General features: G+C 39.0%; 1 protein-coding gene across 1 annotated transcript in view; it reads right to left on the bottom strand.

Annotated features, from left to right (window-relative positions):
• LOC145488560 (uncharacterized) overlaps positions 1 to 9,676 on the bottom strand; it is a 73,985-nt gene extending 64,309 nt beyond the window's left edge. The window contains exons 1-2 of the mRNA XM_081467445.1: positions 9,150 to 9,676; positions 1,750 to 2,638 (exon numbers count right to left, since the gene is read on the bottom strand). Coding sequence (XP_081323571.1) covers positions 2,257 to 2,638; positions 9,150 to 9,460 — 693 coding nt within the window. The 5' untranslated portion in view covers positions 9,461 to 9,676 and the 3' untranslated portion in view covers positions 1,750 to 2,256. The remainder of the gene's footprint in view (positions 1 to 1,749; positions 2,639 to 9,149) is intronic.
• Between the last annotated feature and the right edge of the window lie 1,230 nt (positions 9,677 to 10,906).

Raw genomic sequence — 10,906 nt, 5'->3', positions numbered from 1 at the left:
TTATGGCAGTCCCAGGCCACCAATGTCTACCGAATTCTAACTTAAGTTTTACTACACTACGGAGTGAAAAAAAAAAAAAAAAAAACACGAATATTTCTCGTGGTCTAAGCGTGAGCAAAGAGTGACTACGTACCGTGGCGAAACTACCAGTTGTCCAAACCACAGCAATCCATTACTATGTCGTGAATACTCTGAAATGAACTCTTAGCTTAATTATTGTTCAAGAATTCATGGTTAAATGGTTTCGAGTTGAAAATTTCATTTTAAGTCAAATTTAAAATAATAAAGAAGAAAGATTTGTTGAAAACTATCTGTCTTAACGAATGGGTTGAAAGGAGGTCTGTAAGGAGAGGCTACGAGCCGCAACTTATCTGGTATTTTGTATCTGTTTCCCGCAGCAGAAGAAGTGATGGTCATGATAGCGCAGTTAATTCGCGTGTTAACGGAAATCCCTGTGATTACAAAAATGTGCAGTTAGGAGATTTGTCCTTAAGATTATGGGAGGTTAAAAATGTAGCTTTTCTTTGTTGCCGAGACCATGACTAAAACTAAACAAGTGTCTACTTTAGAGAGGTCTCTGCCTAACGGGAGCCCTCCATCAGCGAAGGTTGAACCGTGGTTAGTTGCAGCTCATTGTTGAAGTTTATTTTCACTATGTTTCTTTGTAGCTGTCTGTTATACTGCTGGAAGCAGCGGTTGTGTCAGAAGAACTCAAGCCTTATCTGAGCTTGTACCTTGAAGTGCTGTTTGAGTCTCCTAAATTGAGAGACGTAAGTACGACGAGGTTTACGCAGTAACTCTTGGACAAAAGTAACCTGTAGTGCTTTGTTGATATAGATCCCAAATAGATTGTACCGAAAACAGATTTCGTAACGAGTACAGTCTACTGTTGTAGACCACTTCGAAGAAGACTGAAGTGGAGAGCACAGTTTGGAAGCACCACTGGACATTCCGCGATTATTCCGTGTGCAACATGCAAAATATCTGCACTTGAAGCGCAAATGATAGTATTCGAAATTTTTTCTCGTCTGATATTACATGTCTAGTCTGGATTTGTAGACCAAACCGAGACTCAGTTCTTCCAATTTTATTATCTTTCATGAGCAGGATACTGCACTAAATGAACATTGTTCAAACCAAAAACAGAATGTAAATGCATGAGATGCTGGGCGTAGATAACAACTTTCTGAGACCAGATTCTTATTTAGCCATTGCAAATACACCTGGAAAAGTTCCTAAAACTCGTAAAATCTGATCAAAAATAAAGCAGCATAAATGGCGGGCTTTAGCCCGCAGACTGCTTTGTTTCAGCGGGGGGTCCTCAAGCAAAGTGGTGGGTAGTCAAAATGAGATCCCGCCTGTTATAATTCTTGGGTTTCCTTTTCTGAATTTCCCGTTCGCCAGTGAACCAAAATTTCGGATTGGTTGATGGAGGCACACCAGTCCAATATTGGAGACCCATGAGAATACTTGTACGAGTGATGATGGATGTCGCGGTCTCCCCGCACGCGAAAATTCCTTCACGGCTTGGGTCGCACGGTGCCGCCGCCGAATCAAAGGATTCGCACGCCAAAACCTGCCAACTACGCATGCTACAGAAAAATAGCATATAAAGATCAGTAAATATGTCACGCACTTTCACCACTTTTTATTGAGGCTGAACGACAAACCTAGTACAAGAGTTTACGAACCTACTGTAAAGGTTAACAAAACTACTGGAAGAATTTAAAAACGTTCAAGTTTACAAACCTAGTACAAGAGTTTACAAACCTAGTACAAGAGTTTACCAACCTACTTCAAGAGTTTACAAACCTACCTCAAGAGTTTACAAATCTAATACAAGAGTTTACAAACCTAGCCTACTTCAAGAGTTTACATACCAAGTACAAGAGTTTAAAAACCTACTACAAGGGAGTTACAAACCTACTACAAGAGTTTACAAACCTAGTACAAGTTTACAAACCTAGCACAATGTAAATTCAAAGTACAGTCCGGAGCTTAGTTCCCATATCATATGCATGCTGGTTACTCTGGGACAAAGTGAACTTTTTTTTAATAACAGCATCTTTATTGGGCTCCTAAAAAAAGGACAGAACTGTCTGTCAGTATGGAAGAGTCCGTGAGGTTAGGCTCGACTGTATACTATTGAACACAAATCTTGCAACGTACTCAACCTTATGTTTCTGTATGTCATCACACTTACAAATTAGTTTAACATCCACATGTTATTATAGAGAAATAATTCCATTAACTGAGCTACTGGACACGGATACACAAGGTCCCATCTTCGTTCTCACCCAACGTTCCTCGCTCATTGAGGTCCTCTACCAGCTCGTATTCAGTTAGACGGTCGCCGAGGTCCTGGGTAAGGTCAGTATAAGGACTACCGTCGTCAGGTTCTGCGGGCCTTTCAACTTCTTCCTCTTGAATATTTCCGTTTTTAAGATGTGATAAAGCGTGCCTGGGGATACTAGCCATTAACTTCTTAACGATGTGTGGAGTTGCATCAAGCGTGTAAGCCCCACCTTTCATAACTTTCGTCATGAAGAGGAAAGGATCAAACTCTTCTTTTCGGCAGATGTGACAGAACACGATGTCATATAAGCCATCATCATTGTGCCTTCCTACCAACCAAAACCTGAAAAGGAGAGATACAGAATTAAGGTGCGACGGATGGGCAACATGAACGCCTTATCTTCATTAGGATTATTATATCTTTCAGTTACTACGCACGCTGTTATTGGTCAATTTAGCGGGCCGTATTCTACTGTGCGGCCTGCTAAAATTCAAAGCTGTTTTTGTTGCCAAAATGTTTGGTGGTTTATTGCCAAGTCTCCTCAATTTTTATAGCAAGTAAAAGTTTAAAAGTTTCTTTTACTTTAAATTGTGTGTTAAAACGTGCTAGCGACTTAACAACGATTTTAAATGGACTCGCTTTGCTTTAGACGTGCGTCAGAAATTTGAAGCCGTTCATGCGTGAATAAAAATCGTTCCCGAACCCGTCAGACAAATCGTAGAGATATGATAAATATCTTGCTAACCTCGTCTTCTCGGTCCGTACTGTAAGTAACGGATCCTCGTTTTTCCCCCTTCGATTTATGACCCGCCCGCTTCGCGCTTGGGCCTGTACTGAAGGGGATAAACTCGGTCTGTAACTTACAGTAGGGACCTCGAAATCGGTTTCGAATTTGCAACAAATCACATCTTATTGTCGCCCCAAGTAGTTGTTCCGGGTCTCTGAGGACGAAGTGTGGGTCAAAGCTTTCTTGCTCGTGCTATGTATAGTACCGTTTGTTAAAATTTAAAGCGCCAAACGTTTTCAAGAATGGCGGGAACGGGGCTCCGTCCTAGTTTTAGCCGTCTTCTTCGGTTAGACCGTGCTCTCACGATTTTATCCGTGCGTTCAACGATCGAGTAAAAATACGAGAAAATAGAGGGCTGTGAACAGTCTACCTTCAGTCGATCACAGTCCAGGAAGAGTATTATCGAAGTTGCTGGCTATTTTAAAAAACTCGATTAAACGTTAACAGGAACCCATTACCCGGAGCCTCCATATGAGTTGTACCCTTGAGTCAACCCTGTCCCGTATCTTTTTATTTTTAGAACTGTGATATCTGCGGGAGTTCTTTAATTTCCCGCGAAAACACGCTGACGTCCACATAACTTCCTAAAAAAAAATAATAAACTTTCCTCGCTTTCCGCCATTATTGAAACACTTTCGTGTCCTCTATGGTTATACGTCACACGCAGGCCACCACAGCTCTCTCATGATTCGCTATTATAAAAGCACCCGCGAAAACCTCCGTGGGAAGTACTTCTAAAAATAAAAAGATACGAGACAGGGTTGAATCAGAGGCTCAGTATAGAGCATGGAAGCTCCGGGTAATGGGCTCCTGACGTTAACCAACCGAAAACCAACCGAAAGCCAACCGAAACTGATATTCTTTAACCGGGAAACCCCTCAAATACTTCTCTTCTCTACCCCACATGAATTTATTCGTACAAGTTTAAAAAAATGAAAATTTTGAAATCGTCTTTGTTGGCTTTAATAAATTAACCTCGATGAAAGGTCCAAACAATCGAAAATGAGAGTCTTTAACCAGGAAACTGAAAGTTTTAAAGTTTTCAACCGGAAAACCAAGAGACCATGATCTGAGAGATCACATCCCTCATACATGGGCCTCTTCCAATGATAATCTTTTTCAATCTAATTTTAACGCGCGGTCAAACTGCAAGGCTATTTTAGGAAAAAAACTGATTGGCAATGCCGTAATAACATTGAAGGTTTAATTCAAACAGTTTATCAAATATCCAAAAACTTGCGCCTTGATTTTCGTAGCGCAGTTCGTGAGGTCAGAGGAAGAATAATTTTAACTGTCTGGCGCTTTGAAAGAGCTTTCCAAAGAGATCTTTTTGGTTTTACGCCGTTCAGTACTTTTCGAGAAACGACTTTAGAGCGTGTCAGAATGCAATTCTTGTCAGCAGCCATGGCGCCTAATGTGAACCAGTCATCTAGAAATAAGAAGACTAATTTTCGAAGTAAACTTAGGATAAACAGATAGAAGATAATTATGCTGCCGGGCACTTTGAAAATGCTTTCCAACTTGCGTATATAGGCCTCTCTCGATCCAAACGATGTGGTAGTTCCAGAGAAGCAGCTTTTTCGCCGTGGACATCCAAACTCTGGTAAATATTACACAGCACTTTCAAAATTAAATATGAAAAAAATTTGGACCCGGATTTTCGGAGCGAAAGTTTTAACAAACGGGAAACAAGTGTTTTAGCTGCCCTGCGCTTTAAAAAGCCTTTCGAAAGAGATGTTTTTCGATTTAACTCGTTCAGTACTTTTCGAGAATCGACTTTCGAGCGTTAGAGTGAGCGAGAGCGTGAATCAGTCATGCAGAGCACTGACAAGACTTAGTTTCGAAGTAGACTTAGGATAAATAGAAGACATAGAAGACCAAACGTTGCGGTAAGTCCGGAGAAGCAGTTCTTCTCGCCGTGAACATGCAAACCTGGTAAACATTACACAGCAATTCCGAAATTAAATATGCAAACATTTGCACCTTTATTTCTTTTGGAGCCAAAGTTCTAACAAACGCGAAACAAATATTTTAGCTGTCCTGCGCTTTAAGGTGGCCGAACACAGTTTTCGCGCGCGCTTTGGCTGATGCAATTCAGCGCGCGCACAATAGACTACGAGTAGTCCCTCTTTCACTTAGTCCGTCGTGCGTGACGCGAAAGAAATTCGCGAGAAAAAAATGGCCGCGCGAAATCCTGGGGGCTAGGAGCGCGCGAAAGGAGGGACTACCTCCTAAGCCCAAGAGTTTGCCCTTTCACGGCCGAGTGATTTTTCGGTGTAGGATTTCTCATCTTGACGTCCTCTTATTATCGCCTGTTATCAATAGCCCCAGGAGATCTGAATAAAATTGCTCTACTCTACTCTTCAAGTAGCCAGGCAAAAACATATGCCGTGAGAAGTATATCTTCGTTCAGTGTTCGTTCAGCGAAACTGCCAAAGAAGTTTTAAAAAGAAGACGGCGAAAGAGGCCTCTTGTAACGATTTTCGCTGCGTCTAAAAGTTATTGCGAAAATTTCAACAGAGTTTCAACCGAGAATTTATTTACATTATACATTATACATTATACATTATACATTATACATTATACATTATACATTATACATTATACATTATACATTATACATTATACATTATACATTATACAGTATACAGTATACAGTATACAGTATACAGTATACAGTATACAGTATACAGTATACAGTATACAGTATACAGTATACAGTATACAGTATACAGTATACAGTATACAGTATACAGTATACATTATACATTATACATTATACAGTATACAGTATACATTATACATTATACATTATACATTATACATTATACATTATACATTATACATTATACATTATACATTATACATTATACATTATACATTATACATTATACATTATACATTATACATTATACATTATACATTATACATTATACATTATACATTATACATTATACATTATACATTATACATTATACATTATACATTATACATTATACATTATACATTATACATTATACATTATACATTATACATTATACATTATACATTATACATTATACATTATACATTATACATTATACATTATACATTATACATTATACATTATACATTATACATTATACATTATACATTATACATTATACATTATACATTATACATTATACATTATACATTATACATTATACATTATACATTATACATTATACATTATACATTATACATTATACATTATACATTATACATTATACATTATACATTATACATTATACATTATACATTATACATTATACATTATACATTATACATTATACATTATACATTATACATTATACATTATACATTATACATTATACATTATACATTATACATTATACATTATACATTATACATTATACATTATACATAGGAGATCATCCAACTGCGGTGAAATGTTTGCCGATAGCAGCGGAAAATTTCAGGTGAATGTTCGGTTTCAAGTAAGAGCCCGGTTCAATCTTTCAAATGGACGGCAGAAAAAGGCCAAGCTCAGTGAATTTATAGTTGCTGACTTAGACGATGCTGTTGAGCGGCGAAATCACTAACACGCTCGCAGTCGAGTTGGAGGCAGAAAGCTTTGCCAAACAAAACACTGGATAAATTTAAATCTTTCCAAAGCCTGTTGGCAGAATCGCAAGAACATCAGGGCTTGCGAAGCTCGAATCCAACGCTTCGATTTGCTCTGGTACCGCTTCGATTTGCTCCGGTTCCAAAACATTCCTGCAAGACGTCACAGGTATCTCGAATGTTGACAACACGTTCTCAACGCTCCTAACATAAGCCAATCATATTTTTGCGTTGTGAGACCAACGCATAATTCAAACTCTTGGGCTTAGGCGGTAGTCCCTCCTTTCGCGCGCTCCTCGCCTCCAGGATTTCGCGCGGCCATTTTTTTCTCGCGGTTTTCTTTCGCGTCACGCACGACGGACTAAGCGAAAGAGGGACTACTCGTAGTCTACGCGCACAAGGATTGCAAGAACAAACGTGCCGTCAATAGAGCGATCATTTTATTTACTCAACACCCGCACTATCTGCGCTATTTTTCTCTATTATTGAACGCAGTGTATTGATGGCTGTGGTCTTCTATTACAAAGATATGTTAGAAAAGGTAACGACGCAAAGAACCCAGCAATTTTCAGCTTTTTCTTTGTTACCGAAAGAACCCAGTTAAATGCAGCGCATGCGCAGTTGCTCGAAAAATTGAGACCGATTGCTTTTGCAGAAACTTGCCGATTTCTAACGATCCAGTCGTTAGAATTTCAAGAAATTTGGCAAAAAAAAAGAAAGTAGTTCAGAAACCACGTGAATGATCTATCGCAAAAAATCTGAATTTTAACAGGGAATTTTTAACAATGCACAACATGCAGTGAAAACAATTTACGGCGAAGTACGAAAATCGCCTATGTCAAAATTTATTAGAACAGTGTTGACAGAAGGGATTTAATATCAATTCGTAGTGGGCAAATGATGAAAAAAATCTAACGACTGGATTTTTTTTTTAAAATAAACAAAAACCATTTTTTAAGCCTTTATTTAACCAGCGCCGTTGCCATGGCAACAGCACACACCTAAGCCAAAATGCGAGAATAAACCCTTTAGTGGTTAACCTTGACTCTTGCAAAAAACGGGCGCCAAAGCATAAATAGCTTAAAAGTAATGGTGAATTAGGCATTGGTTCTTGAAGACTGTGTTCGGCCACCTTAAAGTACCTGTCGAAAGAGATGCTTTTCGCTTCAATCCGTTCGGTACTTTCCGAGAAACGACTTTCACGCAGGTTAGAAATTCGAGTCTTGGCGCTTTGTTTTAATCATTCATAAAGGGGAATGACACGACTTCTATTTTAACCTCGGAGAAACACGTATAATTTACTTGCCCAGTGCTTTGAAAATGATTTCCAATGCTAGCAGTGCCCGGGCATGGTTCAAAACAAACTTATTTTTTCTCTTAACCCTTTGAATACCAACTACGCATATATGCGTAATGAATGGTGGTGCTCTTTGTACCACTTGTGACATCATCAATTTAAATGTCATCAGATATTCTTGATAAGCAGATAGTAGTGCTAGGCTGGCCCTTTCCGCACAATGGTCAGGTTTAGATATCGACGACATCCCGACGTCGCAAATCGAAAAACAAGGTTATCAGTTTTGGTGCAAAAACGGTGGTAAAATGGTCCACAACACCTATGATTGATCAAGGTCCATTTCTAGGCTTCGCCCGTAATTAACATCCAACTTTTCACTGCAGCCAGAAAGAACATACAATGCAAAAGGTAGCCAGTGTAGAAGGGCAGAGAAAAACAGAAAGGAAAGGGCCAACAAACGAAATTGAGAACGGTTAATGGCAAAAAAAAAAAAAAAGTCCAAATTTTGGCTTATGCGCATGCCCATAATTGAAGTTTTGCTCAATTTTGTACCTAATCCTCGAAAAATCTCTCCTTTTAATAAAAACAAGCTTTTTTAGCAAAACTTAGGCTTATTTAGCGTCATGGCAGCTAAAAAACCTGACTAAATGGTTAAAAACGGTATTTTTTGGCGAAAGTTTGGTATTCAAAGGGTTAAACCGCTAGATTTTCAATTTGATTATCATATGGCACGGGGATGTGTTCTCTCACCTCATTTTCTCTTGGGGAAACTGAAAGTTCTTGACCGGGAAACCCCTCCTCAAATACCAACCACCCAACAGACCAATTTATGTTTATTTTCAGTGAGAGGGGCAGAACAGTGGAGAAGCGTGTGGTCGCATAATATGTGAGGCGGTCGTCTACTAGCGTTCTCTTCCGAAGGAAAACAGTGGCCGTAACTGAACGAGGTGAAATCCTACTGTAGTCGCACGGATTTTCGCCTTAAAATTTTGGCTAAACTCCAGAATACCCGGCCACTTATTAGCATCTCATTGAATAAGAATAGCAAGTGTTGTTATATACCTCGTTCTTCAAAGCACACCAACACATGTAAATAAAGTGGCCGGGTATTCTGATTCTGTCTCGAGCTTATAGGATGATTAAAACAAAGCATATAAAAAGACCTGTAGAATTTGCTGTGAAATCTAACCTTGCTCTTCCCTTTAAAACTTTGGGTTTGTCCTCGCGTAGTTTTCTTCAGGATTGTCAATCTCTTTTTGACGTCTTTCTGAAACTCGGGGTAACAATCATCAACGAGGCCGACGATATCGTCGAGTGCTGATGGTTGAAGACCGGTAAACACGTCTAAGCTGAACACCCTAGTCAACCTCTGCCTTGAACTGCGCTGGAGAAGCTTGTTTAGTTCTTCCCGAACATCTTGCGGAAACCTCCTTATCGAGGAAACACTCATCGATCTTCTTATTTCTGCAGCCATCAGTATTCTTCCGATAGCCCGATCACGAGTGAGTTGTTACATACAGCTTTAGTTAATAGAGGGAAATGCATAGTTATGAAACCCGACAAAGTTCTTTGTTGTATGTTTTGTTCGCTTTTTTGGCCTTGACCGTGCAGAAAACACAATAGTTGTTTACTCCGTACTGAGGAACTAACCAATAGAAACGTTTTGGCCACGTAATTCATGCATACTGTGTGAGCGTAAAACAAAAGATTGTGCACGGTCGTGGACCTTCCAATATAAATCTTGGGCGCTTTCCATTCGACCAAAAATTCCCGTGTGAATTTGGGAAAATTTCCATGGGCGAATGGCACAGACTTTTCTAGTGTGGAAAACGACAAGCCGCACAGTTTTGTTCGCTTGGAATGTTTCAATGACTTCGAGGTTTAAATCGCAAATAAAGAAGTAAACAGGACACTGATTCACTTGACCATTGAAGAAGATGTCACTTCCGTTACGTTGAAACAGCTCAAGTTATTGAAGACATTTTCCTTTTCCTTCTCCCCATTATTTTTTTCCCCGCGAGAGCCAAATGTTCGAAAACGTACGAAAACTTCGTCTTTTTTTACAGAACTTACAATTGTCGTTTCTTGCTGAGGTTTCGCTCACATGACGCAGTGGGCTTGAAGGAAATTAACAGGAGTGGGGGGGGGGTGGGGGAGGGGGGGAAATTACGTCTTTGAATGAGTGTTGTTTTGGTTCGCATTACCCCAAAACCTCGACAAATTTAAAGGAAAACCAGGAATGTATCATCAATATTTTGCCGAAAATATATTGCATACATATAAAGCACAGTAAGTTCGTAAAAATTTAGAATAATCAAAACTTGCAGACCCTCGGTTGCATACAGAGACTGAGTTTTGGGTCGAAAATTTCCAGATCTGAAGTTGAAACTAATTTTTTATCTATTTGGAAATTTTCCCTTGCCTAAGTTTGGTTCACTTAAGGAAAATGTCACTTCCGTTTCCTATCCACTTCCCTTCCCTTCCGCCCACGTTCCTCCGGGTAGGCTTTTGTACATTATGCTTTTATTTTTTCACTAAAACGGTCGACCTTAATGCCCCATTTTACCAACTAAAATGCTCGGTTTAAATACAATTTAAAAAGCTGATCCTATGGGAAGTATTTACGTAGCTAGTTAATGAATAAGATCACACCTTAATAAATTTAATTCTAAATAGTAAGCTTTCCATGAAAGCATTTGAAACTTTTTCAAGTTTAAGTTAAAGATGATTTCTAGTCCGTACTGCGCATTCTCGAGAATTTGTTTGCGTTTGTTGTTTTGTTTCATGTAAAGACATCACAAAATGTAAACATTGCGCAAATACTTACATTAAGTAAATTCAAAGTTTCAAAACCACCGCCATTATGGATGCGAAAAGGTAGAAGCTTTATGCCTCTTATGCTTCGTTCTTTCTTATATCA

The sequence above is a fragment of the Orbicella franksi genome, chromosome 1 (genome assembly GCF_964199315.1).
Source record: "Orbicella franksi chromosome 1, jaOrbFran1.1, whole genome shotgun sequence".
In the NCBI taxonomy this organism is placed as follows: domain Eukaryota; kingdom Metazoa; phylum Cnidaria; class Anthozoa; order Scleractinia; family Merulinidae; genus Orbicella; species Orbicella franksi.
This window is presented reverse-complemented; position numbering and strand designations above follow the sequence as displayed.